Here is an 18,613-nt window from a genome sequence, read left to right on the forward strand (position 1 = left end):
CTTTAATTCTAGCACTACAGAGGCAGAGGCAAGCAGATCTCTTGAGTTCAAGATCACTGTGTAGAATTCCAGGCCAGCCAAGGCTACATGGTAAGATCCTGCCTAAAAAAGAAGGAAAAAAAAAAAAAGAGCCAGGCGTGGTAGCCCACTCCTTTAATTCTAACACTCAAGAGGCTCTGGGAGCAGGAAGATCTCTGTGAGATTGAGGCCAGCACAGTCTACATAGTGAATTGCAGGCTATATGGGGCTACAGGAAGGCCCTGTCTCAAAAAGACCAAAAAAAAAAAAAAGGTGGGGGGACTACATACTCAGGTAAGACACACAAAACAAAACTCCTTTAAGGGGAATGGTGTAGAATGAAAATGAAGAAAAGTCCATGTCTATTCGGCCTTTAGGTAAAGGACGGATGAAGGCACTTCAGAAGTCACTGAGGCCTTTCTGCTACGCTTACCCAGTCTGTAGTGAATGGGGCCCCGTTTGCCATCAGTGTCCTCACTTCATCATCTTGGCCTTTTCTTGCAGCTTCTAGCAGCCTCTTCCCCAAGTCCACCAATGACATCTTTATGCATAGGAACAAAAGATTTCAGGAATCTACAATTCCAAACACAAGGAAAGTACTGGTCTAAAAAATGTTTTCTTGCTTGGCATAGTAGCACAAGCCTTTAATCCTAGCACTTGGGAGGCAGAGGCAGGTGGATCTCTGTGAGTTTGAGGCCAGTCTGGTCTACATAGTGAGTTCCAGGACAGCTGGGGCTACAGGAAGACCCTGTCTCAAAAAGACGAAAAAAAAGCCGGGTGTGGTGGTGCACGCCCTTAATCCCAGCACTTGGGAGGCAGAGGCAGGTGGATCTTTGTGAGTTTGAGGCCAGACTGGTCTACATAGTGAGTTCCAGGACAGCTGGGGCTACAGGAAGACCCTGTCTCAAAAAGACAAAGGAAAAAAAATGTTTTCTTTCTTTTTGTTTTGTTTATATTATTTTTATTTCATGTGTATGCGTGTATTGCCTGCATGTAGGTAAGTACACCCATGTTATGCAATGCCCTCGGAGGACAGAAGAGGCTGTCAGATCCCCTGGAACTCGAGTTACAGACAGTTGTTAGCTGCCATGTGGGTGCTTGGATTCGAATGCGGGTCTTCTGAAAGAACAACCAGTGTTCTTTAACCACTGAGCCATCTCTCCAGCCCCTTGTTTTGTTTAATACATAGTTTTACCAGGCAGTCAAAGCCTCCTGCCTCTATCTTCCAGATACTGGGATTACAGGCATGTATCACTGTACCCACAATGTTCTTACAAGACATTTTTTTTAAAATGTGTATGTGCCAGAGTGTGTATATGTGCATCATGTGCATGTAGGAGGAGGTCAGCAGAGGGCATCAGATAATCTGGAACTGGACAGGTCCTCTGTAAGAGCGGCCAGTGCTCCTAACGGCTGAGCTTTTCCTCCAGCCCTCCCTCAGACTTTTTTTTTTTCTTTTGGAGACAAGGTCTCCCAGCTGGCCTGGAACTTGCTAAGTAGACCAGACTGGACTCAATCTCTGGGATCCTACCTCTGCCTTCCAGGGATGGAGTTAAAGGCATATGCTACCACGCTCAGCTCAGACTTTTTTGAGACAGGTCTCATGTAACCCACACTGGCCTTTAACTTGCTATGTATGTCCCAAGGGAGGAATACTTGTTGCCATGCCTGATGCTCTTTTTCTATTTTTTTTTATTCCTGTCCCCCCCCCGTGTGTGTGTAGTGCGTGTGTGTGTGTGTGTGTGTGTGTGTGTGTGTGTGTGTAGCTGAGGATGACCTTGAACTTCTGATCTTCCTGATTTTACCTCCCAAGTGCTAGGACTACAGACCTGTACCACCACATCCAGCTTTCCAAATTTCCTCCCATTTTATTTTCAGACAGGGTGCTGAATTTACTCCACAGCACAGACAGGTTTTAAACTTGTGATCTTTCTGCCTCAACTTGTCCAGTGGCTGGGATTACAAGCTTTCACCACCAGACCCAGTGGTAGAATATTATTTTAAGGTAAACAAAACAAAATATGCACCCTGATTTCTAGGCAGGGAGCAAGGAGGAAGCCTACCTGTGAAATGTTGCTTGATGGAAATTATGATCTTCCTTGAAACAAGAGTTAAGCTCCCTGTAGGCAGCAAGGGTGGGGCCCACGGTGGATCATGAGTTAGTCATGTAGCACACATGACCACTCCCAACTGAACAAGTAAGGCGTGATCACTTCTCTGGTTGAGCCAAGGCACCATGCATAGGGGAGTTGACTCCTCACTGACTCAGTCTTCTATGAGTTCAAAAATGACCAATTCCAATGAAGATTACTTCAGTCTCCATTTAATTCCTGCCATAAGACCCATAAAAGGGCATTGGGCAGGCTAGTGAGATGGCTCAGAGGATAAAAGTGCTTACTGTGAAAGGTCAAGTTCTATCCCCACAATCCATGGTAAAGACCCTCTTTAAAAAAAAAGGCGGGGGGCAGCTGGAGAGATGGCTCAGCAGTTAAGAACACTGACTGTTCTTGCAGAAGACCTGGGCTCAAATCCCAGCACCCACATGGCAGCTAACAACTGTCCATTACAATTCCAAGGGGATCCAACAGCCTCTTCTGTCCTCCTCCGGCATTGCATGACAGGGGTGCACTTACACGCAGGCATAACACTCATACACATAAAATAAAAATAAGGGGCTGGAAAGATGGATCAGCGGTTAAGAGCGCTGACTGCTCTTGCAGAGGACCCAGGTTCGATTCCCAGCACCCACACGGCGGCTACAAACCATCCTTAACTCCAGTTCCAGGGGAATCTGAAGTCCTCTTCTGACCTCCGAGGCAATGCACAACACAGGTGCACTCATGTACATGCAGGCGTGGTGGCGCACGCCTTTAATCCAAGGACTTAGGAGACAGAGGCAGGCGGATCTTTGTGAGTTCGAAGCCAGCCTGGTCTACGTAGTGAGTTCCCGGACAGCTGGGGCTACAGGGAGACCCTGCTTCAAAAAGACAAAAAATAAATAAATAAAATATTTAAAACATACATGGTGTTGCTTTAAGAATAAGGCTCTCTATTCATCAGGAAATGTTAGAAGTATCCTTATGTATAAGTAGGTACTCATGTTACATAATAGATGCTCAATGAACATGAACTCCAGAGTTTTAGTATAGCATCAAAGAATACCTACCATCATCTGTAATGGCTATTGAAAAGCTAGATGTGGCCAGACCTGTTGCCTCATGCCTGTAATCCCTGTGTAACTATCCTGGCAGGATGGGAGATATTCTTAGAGACATTTGTATCCCCTCTCTTTAGCTATCAGACTACTGGGACAATGGACCCCAAGAAATCGGAATTTCCCCAGGAATCTCATACTGGAAGAAGTCTGAGCCCTGGTATAAGCCAGAGAAGGTTGTCTAAGGAGATTTTACACAGTTCTAACATCTTTCCAGACCACCCTGCAGGAGAGACAGGAGCCAGTGATAGTGGGTGGAGCCACACTGTGACCCGGCTGCTTAGTTTTATATATATATATATATATATATATACCTCTTGCCTCCTATTAATCTAAAATTCATGTACTTGAGAACCCACAAAGACTAGGGTATCACTAGACCTCTTCCCAATATAGACACAGTGAATAAATATTTTTCTGCTTTTCACTATTAATTGTCTAATTGAACTATGTGAGGATGGGTGGGCCAAGCCTAGCTTGTTAGGGCTGTTAGGGCCCAGACTCTAATCCTAATGTCTATTTTTTTTTTGGTATAATTTTGGTAAGCTGTGGCCAGGAGAAAAGACTCTGTCATCACCTCCCTCCCTTACAGAGACACAAGAATGAATAGTCCCAGGCCAGGTGTGGTGATGCATGCCTTCAATCCAGGCACTTGGAAGGCAGAGGCAGGCTCTGAGAGTTTGAGGCCAGCCTGGTCTACATAGTGAGCTCCAGGCCAACTGAGGCAACAGGAAGACCATGTCTCAAAAAGAATCCCCCCCACCCAAAAAAAGAATGAACAGTCCCAAGCAGCTGGTGGGATCACTTTTCTATCTCCCCACTTCAGCCAGCATCAGCTGCTTTTTCCCCTCTATCTGGTGAATCAGAGAAAAGAGTACTTGGACTCTGTTTTAGATCCTGGAAAAAGTCTGACCTTGGTTAAGTTTCACCATGCTTAATGTACCCTGGGTGTTGCCTCTCTTTTAGCTTGGGCCCTTTTGAGCTGTTTGGTTCTTTTTGAAATATTTAGGTAAATGCCATTTGGTTACTGGCTTTGTCCTTTGTAATTCTGAGTTGTTTCAATTTGTTGAACTATTTGTGTTATCATCAGGTGGTAACCTGTCTGATAGGCTTAGTGAATTTGAAAGCTCCTTTGAGCAAATCTGGAACTTGGCTGAAGGATCTGGGAATCTGCATATGACAGAGAAGGGTAAATTGTGTTGGGTCTTTTGTGGCTCATTGTGGTTCTGAGGAATCATTTGTGACAGAGAAGCAAGGATGTTGAGATCTCTATTGTCATTTGTGTAGCCATGGAAAATATTAAGTCTGTACTATCTTGGTGGTCCCTAGGGAAGATTCCAGTATTTTTTTGAAAACTTATGAAAGTTTCTAAAGCAGCATGGGGCAAAACCTAATCTTTCCCTAGAGTTCCTGCAAAATAACTGAGTAGCAAGTCCCTGACCACTTCATTCTTTAATTTCTTTCTTATTGTGTGCTGAATTACTATTCTTGGCATGCCTACTTTAAAGTGTGTATATATGTTTGTATTCATGTGAATATCAGAGGACAGAGTTTGGACTACATACAGGAGCTGCTAGTCGTCTGGCTTTTTGTCTCTTTGAACAAGTTGTTAACAGGCTGGGCATGGTGACCCACACTTTTAATCCTAGCACTCAGAAGGCACAGGCAGATGGATCGTTGTGAGTTTGAGGCCAGCTTGCTCTAGTTAGTTCTGAGCCAGCTAGGGAAATAGTGAGACTCTGTCTCAAAAAGAAAAAAAAAAAAAAAAAAAAAAAAAAAGTGTTTTTTTTTTAAAAAAAAAAAAAAAAAGATACTCTGGTCTTTATTTATCTGTCTTAGCAATATAAGCACATTTTGTTCTTGTATATATGAGACACACCTGGACATCACACATGAGTCTATTTGTGGTCAGTTAGTACTGGGATTAAAGGTGTGTGCCACCACATCCAGGCAAGATTTATTTTATTTATTTATTTATAATTATTTGGTGGTCTTTTTGAGACAGGATCTCCCTGTAGCCCCAGCAGGCCTGATACTTGCTAAGTAGACCAGGCTGGCCTTGAACTCACAGAGATCCCCCTGCCTTTGCCTCCTGACTGCTGGGATTAAAGGTGTGCACCACCATGACTGGCTATTTATTTTTAAAGATTTTATTTTTATTTATGTCTATGTGTGTGTATGCTTATGCCACTTGGGTGCAAGTGCCCTCAGGGATGAGAAGAGGGCATCAGGTCCCCTGGAGCTGGAGATACAACTGCCCAAAGTGGGTGCTAGAAACTGAATGCAATTCTTATAGAAGAGCAGTGAGTGTTCTTGACCACTGGGTCATCTCTCCTGTCCTGATCTATTTTATTTTTAATCATGTGCACGTGTATATGTCTTTGTGTGAACATGTACATGTGAGAGTGGGTGCCCATGGAGGCCAGATGTATTGGAATCTCTGAAGTTGGAATTATTGGCATTTGTAAGCCTACTGTTGTTAGGTGCTAAGAATCAAACTCAGGTCCTCTGGAAGAGCAGTATGCACTCTCGAGCTGAGCCATCTCTCCAGCCCATGTTTTGATTTTTGTCAGTGCTGTAGATGTATGAATCTGCCAAGCTAAAGATTCTAAATTTTGCCTAAAAAGTAGAAGCTAAGTGAAAGTATAAAGGACTTAAGTATAGTTCTTCTGTGTAGTGATGCTAATTGTTGCTGGCTGCTTTAAAAGTTAAATGTGCCGGGTGTGGTGGGTGAGCTCTGTGAATTGGAGGCCAGCCTGGTACATAGCGAATTCCATGCTAGCTGGCTACAGGGAGACCCTGTCTCAAAAAAAAAAAAAAAAAAAAAAAAAAGAAAAGAAAAAAAAATGTTAAATGCAATGCTTAGGAGAACACTTATCAAACTGGTGATGCTCTAAACTAGAACTGTGAGGGGTGCTAACCTTTCCCAAGCCCGTGCTCATTCATGTCTTCCTAACTGGTATGACTAGACTGGTATGACTGGTTGCTCTTGCAGAGGGCCAGGGTTCAATCCCCAGCACCTACATGGTGGCTAACAACCATTGGTAACTCCGGTTCCAGGGGATCCAATGCCCTCTTTCTGACCTCAGAGGGCACTGCATGACATAGGTGCACTTACATACATGCAGGCAATACACTCTCATACACAAATAAATAAATAAATAAATAATAAATAAAAACCAGGCGTGGTGGTGCATGCCTATGATCCCAGCACTTGGGAAGCAGAGGCAGGCAGATCTCTGTTAGGGGCCAAAGTGAGTTCCAGGACAGCTGGGGCTACAGGGAGACCCTGTCTCAAAAAGACAAAAATAAATAATTAAAAATAAATAAATAAATAAAAGAATGGATTCCAGATAGGCTTGACCTAAAAGCTACTCTTTCTATCCCTTTGAGTTGCTTTAAACTGGCTATGAAGGGTTTTATTGGCACTAACTCCTTGACATTGATGTGTCACTTATTCTCCTAACATGGAGATCAGATCAGACCAATCTAGACAGATCCCATCCCAGAGATGACAGTCGAGATCAAACCACCAGATTCCAAGCTGTCTTCAGAGAATATTGCTTAGAGACAAGCAGGGGGGTGGGAGGTAATCAAAACAAAAATGAAGTCATGCTGGGCATCAGGCATATTTGCCTGTAATCAGCACTTTGGGAAGCTGGAATAGGAGGATAGTAAATTTGAGGCCACCCTGGGCTTCACAGAAACATCCTATTTCAAACTTTCCATATCCTGTTACTTTTTTTTTTTTTTTTTAAAGACAGAGTCTCATTATTTAGCCCTGGCCTGGAATTCACAGAGATTCTCCCAGCTGCCTTGAGCGCTGGAATTAAAGGTTATGTTCCTCAGTTACTCTTGATTTACCCTGAAGCATCTATCTAAATTAAAATGTTACCTTTAAAATAACAGCATTTTAGAGGCCCAATGGCTCAGCAGGTAAAGATGCCAAGCCTAACAACCTGAGTTTGATCCTAAGGGCCCACATCGTGGAAGGAAGAGAGTTAATTCCTCTAAATTGGAAAACAGATGCTTAAGAACATCTCTAACGGACTAGGAATATTAAATGGTAGGTGAATATGGTTCTAGATGGTAAAAAACTGCTGAAGGTATGCCATAGATTGTTACTCTACACAAGTTGTTGAGACAGACACTAGAGAAAAACCTTTAAGGGAGGGAGAGGAAGGGAATGACGGCTCAAGGAAATCTGTTAGAACACAAGAAATCTAATGGAAACAGACACGGTCTAATGATCATATTCATTCATTCTCCCTCCCTCCCTCCCTCCCTCCTGCTCTCGGCACACGACCCCACTGGGTGGCCAGCTGTACAAACAACTGTGCAAGAACTGGATGTCAGGCTCCAGTTTATATCAGGCGCTCCCTGACTTGGCGTTACTGCCGGGGACCTTGAGTCCCCATTCCTCCTCGGTAGCACATTCTCCAGCTCTGCATAGCACCGCGGTCTTCTCCCAAAAGGGGAGTCGACCTGAGCCCTGCGACGCCTCCTAGTGGTCCCCTCTGCGGCCCTGGCTGCCCGCGGTCCAGCTCCACAGCCCCAGGTCTTCCAATCGCCCGCTCCTTCCCCTCCTCCAGTCCCCTCCCCTTCCTCCCGACAGCATCCCCTTCCTCCGGCCCTCTCCCCACCCCGGCTGCCTGCGGCCCACTGGTCGGGGTGGGCTGGTGGCCACACATGTCACCGCAGCTTCCCCGACGCCCCGCGCCTCCTCTCCTCACCTCCGCCTCCGGGACGCTGCCGGCTGCGCTTTCACCGGGCCCGCCAGTTTGCTCCTGTTCCTGTCTCTAGTTAAACCTCCCTGTCAGCAACCGTCACTTTGGGGACTTTCCGCTTATGCCTATTTGGGGGACCTCCCCCCCCTGTAGAAATCAAGGGAGTAAAATGGCGGACCCGGAAGTGCAGGCGCGGCTACAGAGCCTTCCGGCCGAGGAATCTGTGGGAAACTGATCTCGAAAGCCGCGTTCTCTCGGCCAGGGCGACGACGCACCTCCGGCCGCGTACTGCTTTCTACTGAGGACGTCTGGAGCTTGAGATGAGCGGACCCGAGACATCGTGACCTGGACTACTTGGGCGCAGGGTCATGGTGACGTGTCCGACGTGAGGCATAGTTCCGGCGGGGCGGACCGGGATGAGCGTTTTGGCGCGAACGCGCGCCCGTTGAGAAAACTTCGCGGTTCCGGAGCTTGCACTCAGCTTGTCACTGGTCCCTCGCAGGGTAGCCTAGGCTGCCAGACGAGTGCTTCCTTGGGATATGCATGGCTGAGCAGTGCTCGGTCTCCGTGCCTGACCCGACACGTCCCCAGTTACCGCCCGAGTAGAAGTCCCAAGCTAGCGCTGGATAAGTGGCTCAGCGGTTAAGAGCACTGGCTGCTCTTGCAGAGAACCTGGGTTCGATTCCCAGCACCCACATGGCGGGTACGAACCGTCCTTAACTCTAGTTCCAGGGTATTCGACGACCTCTTCTGACCTCCGTTGCAGAACAGGGGTGCACTTGCATGCAGGCAATACATTCATACACATAAAAGTAATTAAAAAAAAAAAAGACCCAAGCTAACCACCAGGGCCAATGTTCCCTTTGAGGAAGCCTGGCAGAGGATGGAGCAGGAATTTGCAAAACTTTTTGGTCATTTCATTCACTAATTTATCTACTCACCAAATAAAGGACTTTCAGGAGCCAGGAAAGAAACCCTTCACATCTCAACAAAGCTAGGTGTGGTCCAACACCAGAAATACCAGCACTAGGGAGACTGAGACAGGTAGATGGCTACAAATTTTTGAGCAGCCGCACATATATCGAGTTCCAGGCCAATATAGGCAAAACCGTCTAAGAAGTTTTTCGGGGGCCGGAGAGATGGCTCAGCGGTTAAGAACACTGGTTTGTTCTTGCAGAGACCCAGGTTTAGTTCCCAGCACCCACATGGCAGCTACAACTGTCTGTAACTCCAGTTCCAGGGACTCCAACAGCCTCTTTTGTCCTCCGTGGGCATTGAACGACACGGGTGCACTTAACCTACATGAAGGCATAACACTCATACACATAAAAAATAAAAATAATAAGATATTTTTTAAAAAAGTCTTGCTGGGCATTCACGAAAGTAATCTTGATACTCAGGAGGCAGATGGATCTCTGAGCTTGAGGCCAGCCTGGTTGACATAGTGAGTTTCTGGCTAGCCAGGGATACACAGACCCTGTCTCAAAAAAAAAGCAAGGGACTGGGGAGACGGCTTAGCAGTTAAGAGCACTGCCTGTTCTTGCAGAGGACCTGGGTTTGATTCCCAGCACCCATATGGTGGCTAACAACTATAATTCCAGTTCCAGGGGATGCGAAGGCCTCTTCTGGCCTCAGCCATTGCACAATATGGGTGCCCTTACACACATACAGGCAGTACACTCATACACAAAATAAAAATAACCCCTGCAGGGCATGGTGGCACACGCCTTTAATCCCAGCACTCAGGAGGCAGAGGCAAAAAAAGTAACAATAGAAAAAAAAGTAACAATAGAAAAAGATTTATCTTTCCTGGCTCTTTTTTAAAAAAATTATTAAACTTTAGCCTTGGTTGTTAATGGTAGACCTTTCGAGGCCTAAGAGTTTCATGTCTTCCCCTCCAAATTTCTCTAAATTCCAATGATGTCATCTTTAAAGCAACCTATGCAGAACTATCCATAATTTTTGTTCTTTTTCTTTCAAGAGTCAGAATCCTCTCTGCCCCTCACCCCCTTGTAGCCCAGATTTGCCTCATTCACTATGCAGAGGAGACTGGCCTTGAACTCCTGATCCTCCTTTTTTTGAGGGGGTCTTTCTGAGACAGGGTTTCCCTGTAGCCCCAGCTGGCCTGGAACTCCCTATGTAGGACCAGGCTGTCCTTGAACTCACAGAGATTTTCCCTCCTCTGTCTGCCAACCGCTGGGATTAAAGGTATGCGCCATTGCGCAGGCCAGCCTGCCTTTTTACCTCTCTCAAGTGTAGCCACTACTCCCATCCCTTAGTCAGAATCTTGACTCACTTCTGTTTATATCCTCTAATATTGTCTAACTCAGTGTGTTCATCTATTAAGAAAACAATTTTTTGTTTGAGATTTTTGGAAGAGGTGAGCTACAAAACAAGCAGATAATGTATTTCAGGTAAGTTTATTTTCCTAGGTACCTTTGAAACATAGTACCTGAAAGATACAATGGGCAAGCAGGAGAGGAGCTTTTCTACTCTTCAAAGCGTTGTAGTTTTTCTCTACTTCTCTAAATTTAAGTTGATTTTGCCCTTTTCTTTGTGACCTATCTATTGAACCTTAAGTTTGCCATTTAATGTATAAATACTACTCAGATCATTTTGTTTTGTTTTTGTACTTGAGATGGAACGCAAGGCTTTGGAGATGCCAGGCAAGCATTCTACCACTGAGCTACATCCACTGCTTAAACAATCGTTCCTCAAAGTTGAATATCAGAAAGATAAAAAGTGTCATGTGAAAGCGTGACTGGTTTCTGAGATCTGTAGTGAGACGCTGAGGAAAAAAAAATCTAGAACTCGCACTTGGGACTTCACATCTTTATTAAATAGTAAGGGGCAGCACAAATCAGCAATGATTTTGGAAGGAGTGGGGACAGGTGTAGGGTTTGATAGAACTGCTCATTTCATGATCCTAAGGTAGCTGAAGAACTGTGCCTGGGGCCATTGGTCTCTATCACATACTGCAAGTATGAGAAAGCAAGGACCAAACCCTCAACAATTATCCTAATACTCTAGTTTCTCTTCAGATCATAGAACTCTTTATTAGCCTTTTACAAATTACCCTAATAGCAAGGTTTCTTCTTTAACACTGAAAACTGATTTTCTGAGTTTTCAAACAGTTGGAAGCAAAGCTGTGAGGTGAGCAGGCTGAAGGAACTCTGTTTAGCCATCTTGGAAATGATTCAATGATTGTCCGTTTTCATTTTCCACAATGTATTACTTCCTCTTGCTTTTCATCTTTAACTACACCCAAGTTTCTGGGGGAAGAGAACATACCACAAGAATAGGACTTATTACCTTAGCCTTTTAGAAATCCTGGTTTGTAGTAAATCATCTCAAAACTTCAAGGTTTTCACCAACTCTTGAAAAAATATTTGCTTACTGGCCTGGTGCAGGAAACTAGAAAAGTTCCAGTAATCTTTGACACTGATTAAAATGGAATTTGAAAAAAAAAGAAAAATCAGTTTTCCACTTTGCAGAATGGTACTACTCTCTGGTGCCCAATAGGGATCGTTTTCTAGAGTCAGTTAATAACCCCTGGGGACTGAGGAGGAATTCCTATGATCTAGTACTCCATTGCTTAAACCCTCTGTGGCTTGAGAGCTTTTGAGAGAAGTGGAGTAGGTAGGCAAGTAAATAAATAAATAATAAATAAATACAATTCAATGGCAGATTCATCAGCACCACCAACACAATAGAGGGAAGTGAATAATATTAAAATGGGAACGGGACAGAAAGGGAGGGTTCAAGAGGCAATGACAATGAGGGTACGATGGTGGGAGAGAGCAGTCTTGACCTTAAAGCAAGTCCAATTCAAAGGAGTGGATGCTGGCAATGGGCGCTCTCCAGAAGTTGAAGGTGCTGTACTCAAGGAGGGTATCATCTTCAGGGCTTTTCTCCTGCTCTGCTCCAGTTGCTTGCCCGCTCATTTTGCCAGCGCTGCTGCCCTTCATCTTATAGGTGGGTATATCTGACAGGCCCAGGTCTTCCAGCTCCGACAGATCCAATTCTGGGATGGGCATCCTCCAGAAAAGAAAGGAACTATACTGGCTACTCACAGGGTCCCTCATAACTCCCTAGGAAAAAAGAAACCTTTGGTCAGTTTTCATGCTTAGAGCAAGCTCCCAATCCTTCCTTGCATAAGTGTCACATCTCCATTTGCCTTGGTAGTAATCCAAGTTTTTTTTTTTTGTCTTTTTGAGACAGGGTCTGTGGTGGCGCATGCCTTTAATCCCAGCACTCGGGAGGCAGAGGCAGGCGGATCTCTGAGTTCAAGGCCAGCCTGGTCTACATAGTGAGTTCCAGGACAGCTGGGGCTACAGGGAGACCCTGTCTCGAAAAGACCAAAAAAAATAAATAAATAAATAAAATAATTATTTTTATTTTTTAAATATTTATTATTTTTATTTTGTGTGTATGGTGTATTGCCTGCATGTAGGTAAGTGCACCCATGTTGTGCAATGCCCTTGGAAGACAGAAGAGGCTGTTGGATTCCCTGGAACTGAGTTACTGACAGTTGTTAGCTACCATGTGGGTGCTGGGATTCAAACCCAGGTCTTCTGCAAGAACATTCAGTGTTCTTAATCACTGAGCCATCTCTCCAACCCGTAATCCAAGTTTTCTAACACAAGTATCAGGAATTCTTCTCTATGATGGTTTTTCACCATGTCCTAACTTTTCTCCATCTTGGAATGACTTAGGCACTGCCTACCACATCAAGTTTATCAGATTTTTTTTCAGTAATAAACCCAGGGCCTTATGCATACTAGGCAAGCACGTCACTGAGCTCTATCTCCAGCTCCTGGGGCTGATTTTTGAGGTTTTCAGCAGCAGTACAGCTTCTGTTTATTGTAGTTATACTCATTCCTGTTTTAATCTATTTGTTCCTTCCCAAGTTCCAAAACTCTAGGTCTAGAGAACTCCCTTCCCTACCCTACCCTACCCTACCATATTTATAAATATTTAACATTGTGTGTGGTACTGAAGGGTACAGGAACTAGCTCATGCCAAGCAGGTGCTGTATCACTGAGTTATAGTCCCCAGCATTCTTTTTACCTTTATTTTAAGACAAGATCTCAGTCAACTGCCTAATCTGACTTTGAACTTGAAATCCCCCTGTCTCAGCCTCCTGAGTAGTTGGGATTACTCCAGTAGGCCTGACCAAATATTTAATTAATTGTTCTGAGACTCAAACTCAGAACCTCGCATGTGCTAGGCACATTCCTAGCCTTATTTAGCTTCTTCCTGCCTGGTTTAATAAGTCACAACACTTCTGAAAAGGCCTTTCCTCACATTCTACTTTCTATTTTTCTTCTTGTTTTCTAAACGGTACTATAAAAACCTCTTCTGGGACAACTTCCCCAAGGTAATTCAGCTCCAACTACCCCACTGCCTCTAGTACCTTTCTTAATACCCTGTAGTTTCACCTAACTCCATAATTTGGGGGTTACAAATCATTGTTATGTGTTTTATGTACTTATCTCCTTAAGCAGACTTAAAGTTTCTTTTTAAAATTTTTAAATTATTTTTATTTTATGTGTATGAGTGTCTTGCCTACATGTATGTAAAGGCACTGGCCACAGAGGCCAGAAGAGGGCATCCCTTGGAACTACAGTTACAGATGGCTGTTAGCTATAACTCCAGTTCCAAGGGATCTGACACCTTCTTTTGGCCTCTAGCATGTGGGTGCTGGGAACTGAACCTGGGTCTTCTGAAAAAATATCTAGTGCTAGGACTACAGAAATGGCTCAGCAGTTAAGAGCACTGGCTGCTCTTGTAGTGGACTGGTCTTGCAGTTCAGTTCCCAGCACTCACAGCAGCTAGCAACTGTTGGTGACTCCAAGGGATCCAATGCCCTTTTCTGACCTCTGTGGGCATTGTACACACCAGTGCAAGTAGCCAGTGCTCTCACTGAGTCATCTTTCTAGCCCCAAACTTTTATTTTTATGTGTTTGTGTGTTGGGGAGAGTATAGGTTTGTGCATATGAATATAGTGCCTGCAGAGGCCAGAAGGTTATCAGATCCCTTAGAACTGGAGTTACAGGTGGTTGTGAACCTCCTAATGTGGGTGTTGGGAATCAAACTCAGGTTCTCTGCAAGAGCAGTGCTCTCAACCACTGAGCCATCTCTCCAACCCTGAATGTTTCTTTATGGGTTAAAAACAGCTTACTTTCTGTGTTCATACCTAGGTTTTTACATACAGTCATGGCTGCTGATTAATTTTCCCTCACTAACACAGTGGACAATGCTATTTTCACTTATCTGTCCAGATGGTGATAGGTCTTCATTTATGTCTCTCTGGCCTACCTCTTTGCAGAACAAAACCCAAATGCTAGAAGAATTTTCTTATGCTGTAACAGGATCTTTTCCCTCTGATCCCAATACCAGAGTATATCTGACAAGAGAGAGTAAACAAATTGAAGTACCAGATAAGGAAGTGACATTTAGATCGGAAGGAGAATTAGCTCTTTCAATGTTTTACTGAGCAGTTCTAGCACCTTTGCTTTTCATGCTGCCCATACCCTGTTCTAAGGGTGTCTACAATTAGAACCTTCTGGAGCCTCCACCCTGTTACTTAGTAGCCAAGGGAAGGGGTAAGAAGCTTTAGTTGAAATGTTCCCAAAGGAGCCAAAAGAACATTCCACTGCTGCCAAAAATAGATGACAAAGTTTCAAAAGCCTTTCTCTAGCACATTCTATTGGCTGTCATCAGTCCTGTGACCTTAAGTAGGTTCCAAAATGCCCCCAGATGATGGGAAACGTCTACCAAAGTAGAAAAAGAACCTGAATCTACACAATGATCTGTAAGAATGTGGGGCTTTAGGAGTGGTTAAGTGGCTAGGGCAGAGATTATTTTCTATATTTTATTTATTATTTTTATGTGTACGAGTATACAGCCTGTACATAAGTACACCCATGTTGTACAATGCCTGAGGAGGTCAGAAGAGGGCGCTGGATCCCTTGGAACTGGAGTTAAGGAGGGTGGTTAGCAGCCAGTGCTCCTAGCCACTGAGCCATCTCTACAGCCCCTGTTTATTTATTTTTGAGGCAAGGTCTGGCTTGAAACTCTGGGGCTGGAGAGATGGATCCAGCAGTTATGGGTACTGCCTGCTCTGCAGAGGACCTGGGTTCAATTCCTATCACCCACATGGTAGCTAACAACCATTGTTAACTCCAGTTCCAGGGTTTCCAAGGACCTCTTCTGACCTCTGCAAGCACTGCATACAAGTGGTATACTTACACATAGGCAAAACACATACATACATAAAATAAAAGAACCCATGTAGCTTAGGCTGGCCTTGAACACAAGATCCTCCTGCTGAAATATCCCAGAAGTGCTGGGATTATAGGAATGGGCTACCACAACAGATTGAGAATTTTTTTGGTTGTTTTCTGAGACAGGGTCTTACTATGTAACCCTGGCTATTCTGTTACTCAACATGTAGTCTAGGGTGGTCTCAATTTTTTTTTTTTTCTTTTTTGGTATTTTTGAGACAGGGTTTCCCTGTAACCTCAGCTGGCTTGGAATTCGCTTTGTAGACCAGGCTGACCTTGAACTCACAAAGATCCGCCTGCCTCTGCCTCCTGACTGCTGGGACTAAAGGCATGGGCCATCACACCTGGCCAGACAGCCTCAAATTTATGACAATCTTCCTGAGTGCTAAGATTTCAGATGTGTACCACCATACCTGGTCTCAGAATTTGCTTTTTTCCCCCTTAATCACATGGGAGGGTATGAGGTCCAGTAATCCATCAAACCTTCCTCAGCCCTGAGGCTACAGGCATATGAAGAAATCACAATAACATCTGGCATTTTCAGTGGGTTCTGGGGATTTGAACTCGTGTCTTTATGCTTGCACAGAAAGCAGTCTTACCCACTGAGCCATCTCCCAACCCAGAGTGACCTTGACCTTTTTTTTTTTTTTTAATTTTTTTCCATTGCCAGGGAGTTGAATTATTTTTATTTTATGTGTATGAATATTATGCCTGCATGTAAGTGCACTCATGTTGTACAGTGCCTGCAGAGAACAGGAGTAGATGTTGAATTCCCTGGAACTGGAGTTATTATTCATCATGTGGGTGCTGGGATTCAAACCTGGGTCTTCTGCAAGAACAGCCAGTGCTCTTAACTGCTGAGCCATCTCTCCAGCCCCCTTCCCCCCCCTTTTTTTTTTGGAGACAAGGTCCTACTATGTAGTCCTGGTTGACCTGGAACTCAATTATGTAGAGGAGGCTGGCCTTGAACTCACAGAGATCCATCTGCTGAGCTTAAAGGTATGTGCTACCATGCCCAGCTATGTTTTATTTTATGTGGATGTAGATATGTATGGCACATGTGTGCAGGAGAATGCCCCTAGAAGATGATAGATACCCTGGAACTGGAGCTCCAGGCATTTGTGAGCACCTGACATGGGTGCTGGGAATCAACACATGTTCTTAACTGCTAAGCCATATCTTCCCGTCCATGCATGACCTTTTGACATTTAAAACAACAAAAAAAGTTGAATAATCCTAGCAACTCAAAAGGCTCAGGCAGGAGGATTCTGAGTTTGGGGCCAGCCTGGGGAAGATCCTGGCTCAAACAAACAAAAAGCAATTTTTTTTGTGGTGTTTTTTTTCAGACAGGGTTTCATATAGCCAAGGCTAGACTCAATATGTAGCTCCTGATCCTTCTGACTCCATCTCCCAAATGCTATGATTATAGGCATGATGTTATACCTGGCTTAAAAAGAAAAAATTCTGTTTTTTTTTTTCCTTCCTTGAAGCTCCAAAATAAACCCTAGGAAATGAGCATTACTCAGCAGAAGCTGCTTAAAAGCAGTAAAAGCAGAGTGATGCAGAGCCTGAAGCAGGGCCAGGGAGTCAGTATGAAACGTGAGGTCATTATCCTATGATACTCAGCTCTGATCATCTCTGGGTAATTTGCAGACGTGCTCAGAGCTAGCAAACACGACTATTTTTTTAAAAAGATATTTTATTTATTATTTTTATTTTATGTGTATGAGTGTATTGCCTGCATGAATGTGAGTGCACCCATATAGTGCAATGCCCTAATGGTCAGAAGAGGGCTTTGGATTCCCCTGGAACTGGAGTTAAGGATGGTTCGTAGCCACCATGTGGGTGCTGGGAATCAAACCCAGGTCCTCTGTAAGAGCAGTTAGTGCTCTTAACGGCTGAGCCATCTCTCCAGTCCCCATGACTACCTATTAACAAAGCAATTTTCCTGCTTAGGTCTGAGACTACAGAGATACTATAGAAGCAAGCCTTAAAAGGTGATAGTGTCACTGACTCCACTCATTGGGAATATTTATTACATCACCATTTTTTTCTGGCTACCTGACTTTAAATATTAAACTTGTTAATTAATTTAGTTTTTTTTTTTTTTTTTTTTTTTTTTTTTCGCTACACAGCACTGGGTGGCCTGGAACTAGCTGGGTAGACCGGGTTGGCCTCAAACACAGAGATCTGCCTTGGAGGGATCAAAGAGATGCGCCACCACACCCAGCTGACTTTATTTTTAAATCCTCTTCCTACAGCGTGAACTTACTTTAAAATTGACATATAAGGGGATGCGTTTTCCTTCTCTCTCTCTTTCTTTCTTCTTTCTTTCTTTCTTTCTTTTCCTTCCTTCCTCCATTCTTTCTCTTTCCCTCCCTCCCTCCCTTTCTGTTTTCCCATAGTCAATGTCTCATGTAGCCCTGACCTTGAAGTTAGCAGAGGCTAACCCCGAAATCCTGATCCTCCTGACTCTACTTCTGGAGTACTGGAATTATAACCATGATTCCCTGCTCAGTTTATAGAACAGGCCCTTTAAAAAACAATAAGGAGCCGGGATGGTGGCACAGAGACCCTTAAAACATTGCACTAAGCCGGGTGTGGTGGCGCACACCTTTAATCCCAGCACTTGGGAGGCAGACGGATCTCTGTTAGTTTGAGGCCAACCTGGTTTACATAGCGAGTTCCAGGCTAGCTGGGGCTATAGGGAGACCCTGTCTCAAAAAGACAAAAAAAGAAAAAGAAAAAAACAGTAAGGAAAAATGCTTTCGTTGTTCTTTCCAGTTAGGGTCTAGCTCTATAAGACAAGCCATCTGAACTTATAGCCCAGGACGGTCACAAACTCACGATCTTGTCAAGCTCCCACTCCCAGCTTTCTGAGTGCTACAGGCATCACCACCACACCTAGCTTAAAGTGAAATTTAAAACAAGACACTTGAGCTGGGGTGGCACAAGCCTTTAGTCCCAACACTTGGGAGGCAGAAGCAGGTGGATCTCTGTGAGTTCAAGGCCAGCCTGGTCTACATAGTGAGTTCAGGCAGCTGGGCCTACAGGGAGACCCTGTCTCAAAAAGACAAAAAATAAACAAAACAAGACACTTGGACATTATTCAGTAACCTGCAAAGCCTTCTTGCTAGTCTGTGTAGAACCCAAGGCCCATAATTTCCCCATAAAAATATTTTTAATTGGGGGCTGGAGAGATGGTTGTTCTTGAAGACCTGGGTTCGAATCCCAGCACCCACATGGCAGCTAACTACTGTCTGTAACTCCAGTCCCAGGGGATCTGACAGCCTCTTCTGACCTCCACGGGCATTGCATGACACAGGTGCACTTACCTACATGCAGGCAATACATGCATACACATA

General features: G+C 44.4%; 2 protein-coding genes across 3 annotated transcripts in view; both read right to left on the bottom strand.

The window, feature by feature from the left end:
- Nucleotides 1-8,646, bottom strand: part of Gabpb2 (GA binding protein transcription factor subunit beta 2) — a gene marked incomplete in the record, with an annotated part of 38,165 nt that extends 29,519 nt beyond the window's left edge. The window contains 2 exon segments of the mRNA XM_008828254.3: nucleotides 452-559; nucleotides 7,966-8,646. Of these exon segments, the coding sequence (XP_008826476.1) occupies nucleotides 452-559 (108 nt within the window).
- Nucleotides 8,647-10,776: 2,130 nt separating this feature from the next.
- Mllt11 (MLLT11 transcription factor 7 cofactor) overlaps nucleotides 10,777-18,613 on the bottom strand; it is an 11,036-nt gene continuing 3,199 nt past the window's right edge. Inside the window, exons 2-3 of one of the 2 annotated variants that reach the window (XM_029561184.1) lie at nucleotides 11,771-12,050; nucleotides 10,777-11,231 (exon numbers count right to left, since the gene is read on the bottom strand). In XM_029561184.1, the coding sequence (XP_029417044.1) occupies nucleotides 11,772-12,044 (273 nt within the window). In that variant the 5' untranslated portion in view covers nucleotides 12,045-12,050 and the 3' untranslated portion in view covers nucleotides 10,777-11,231; nucleotide 11,771. Of the gene's footprint in view, nucleotides 12,051-18,613 lie in introns of both variants that reach the window. The other variant, XM_008828256.3, reaches the window with a different exon arrangement.

The sequence above is a fragment of the Nannospalax galili genome, unplaced genomic scaffold (assembly GCF_000622305.1).
Source record: "Nannospalax galili isolate Female #2095 unplaced genomic scaffold, S.galili_v1.0 scaffold752, whole genome shotgun sequence".
Lineage (NCBI taxonomy): Eukaryota > Metazoa > Chordata > Mammalia > Rodentia > Spalacidae > Nannospalax > Nannospalax galili.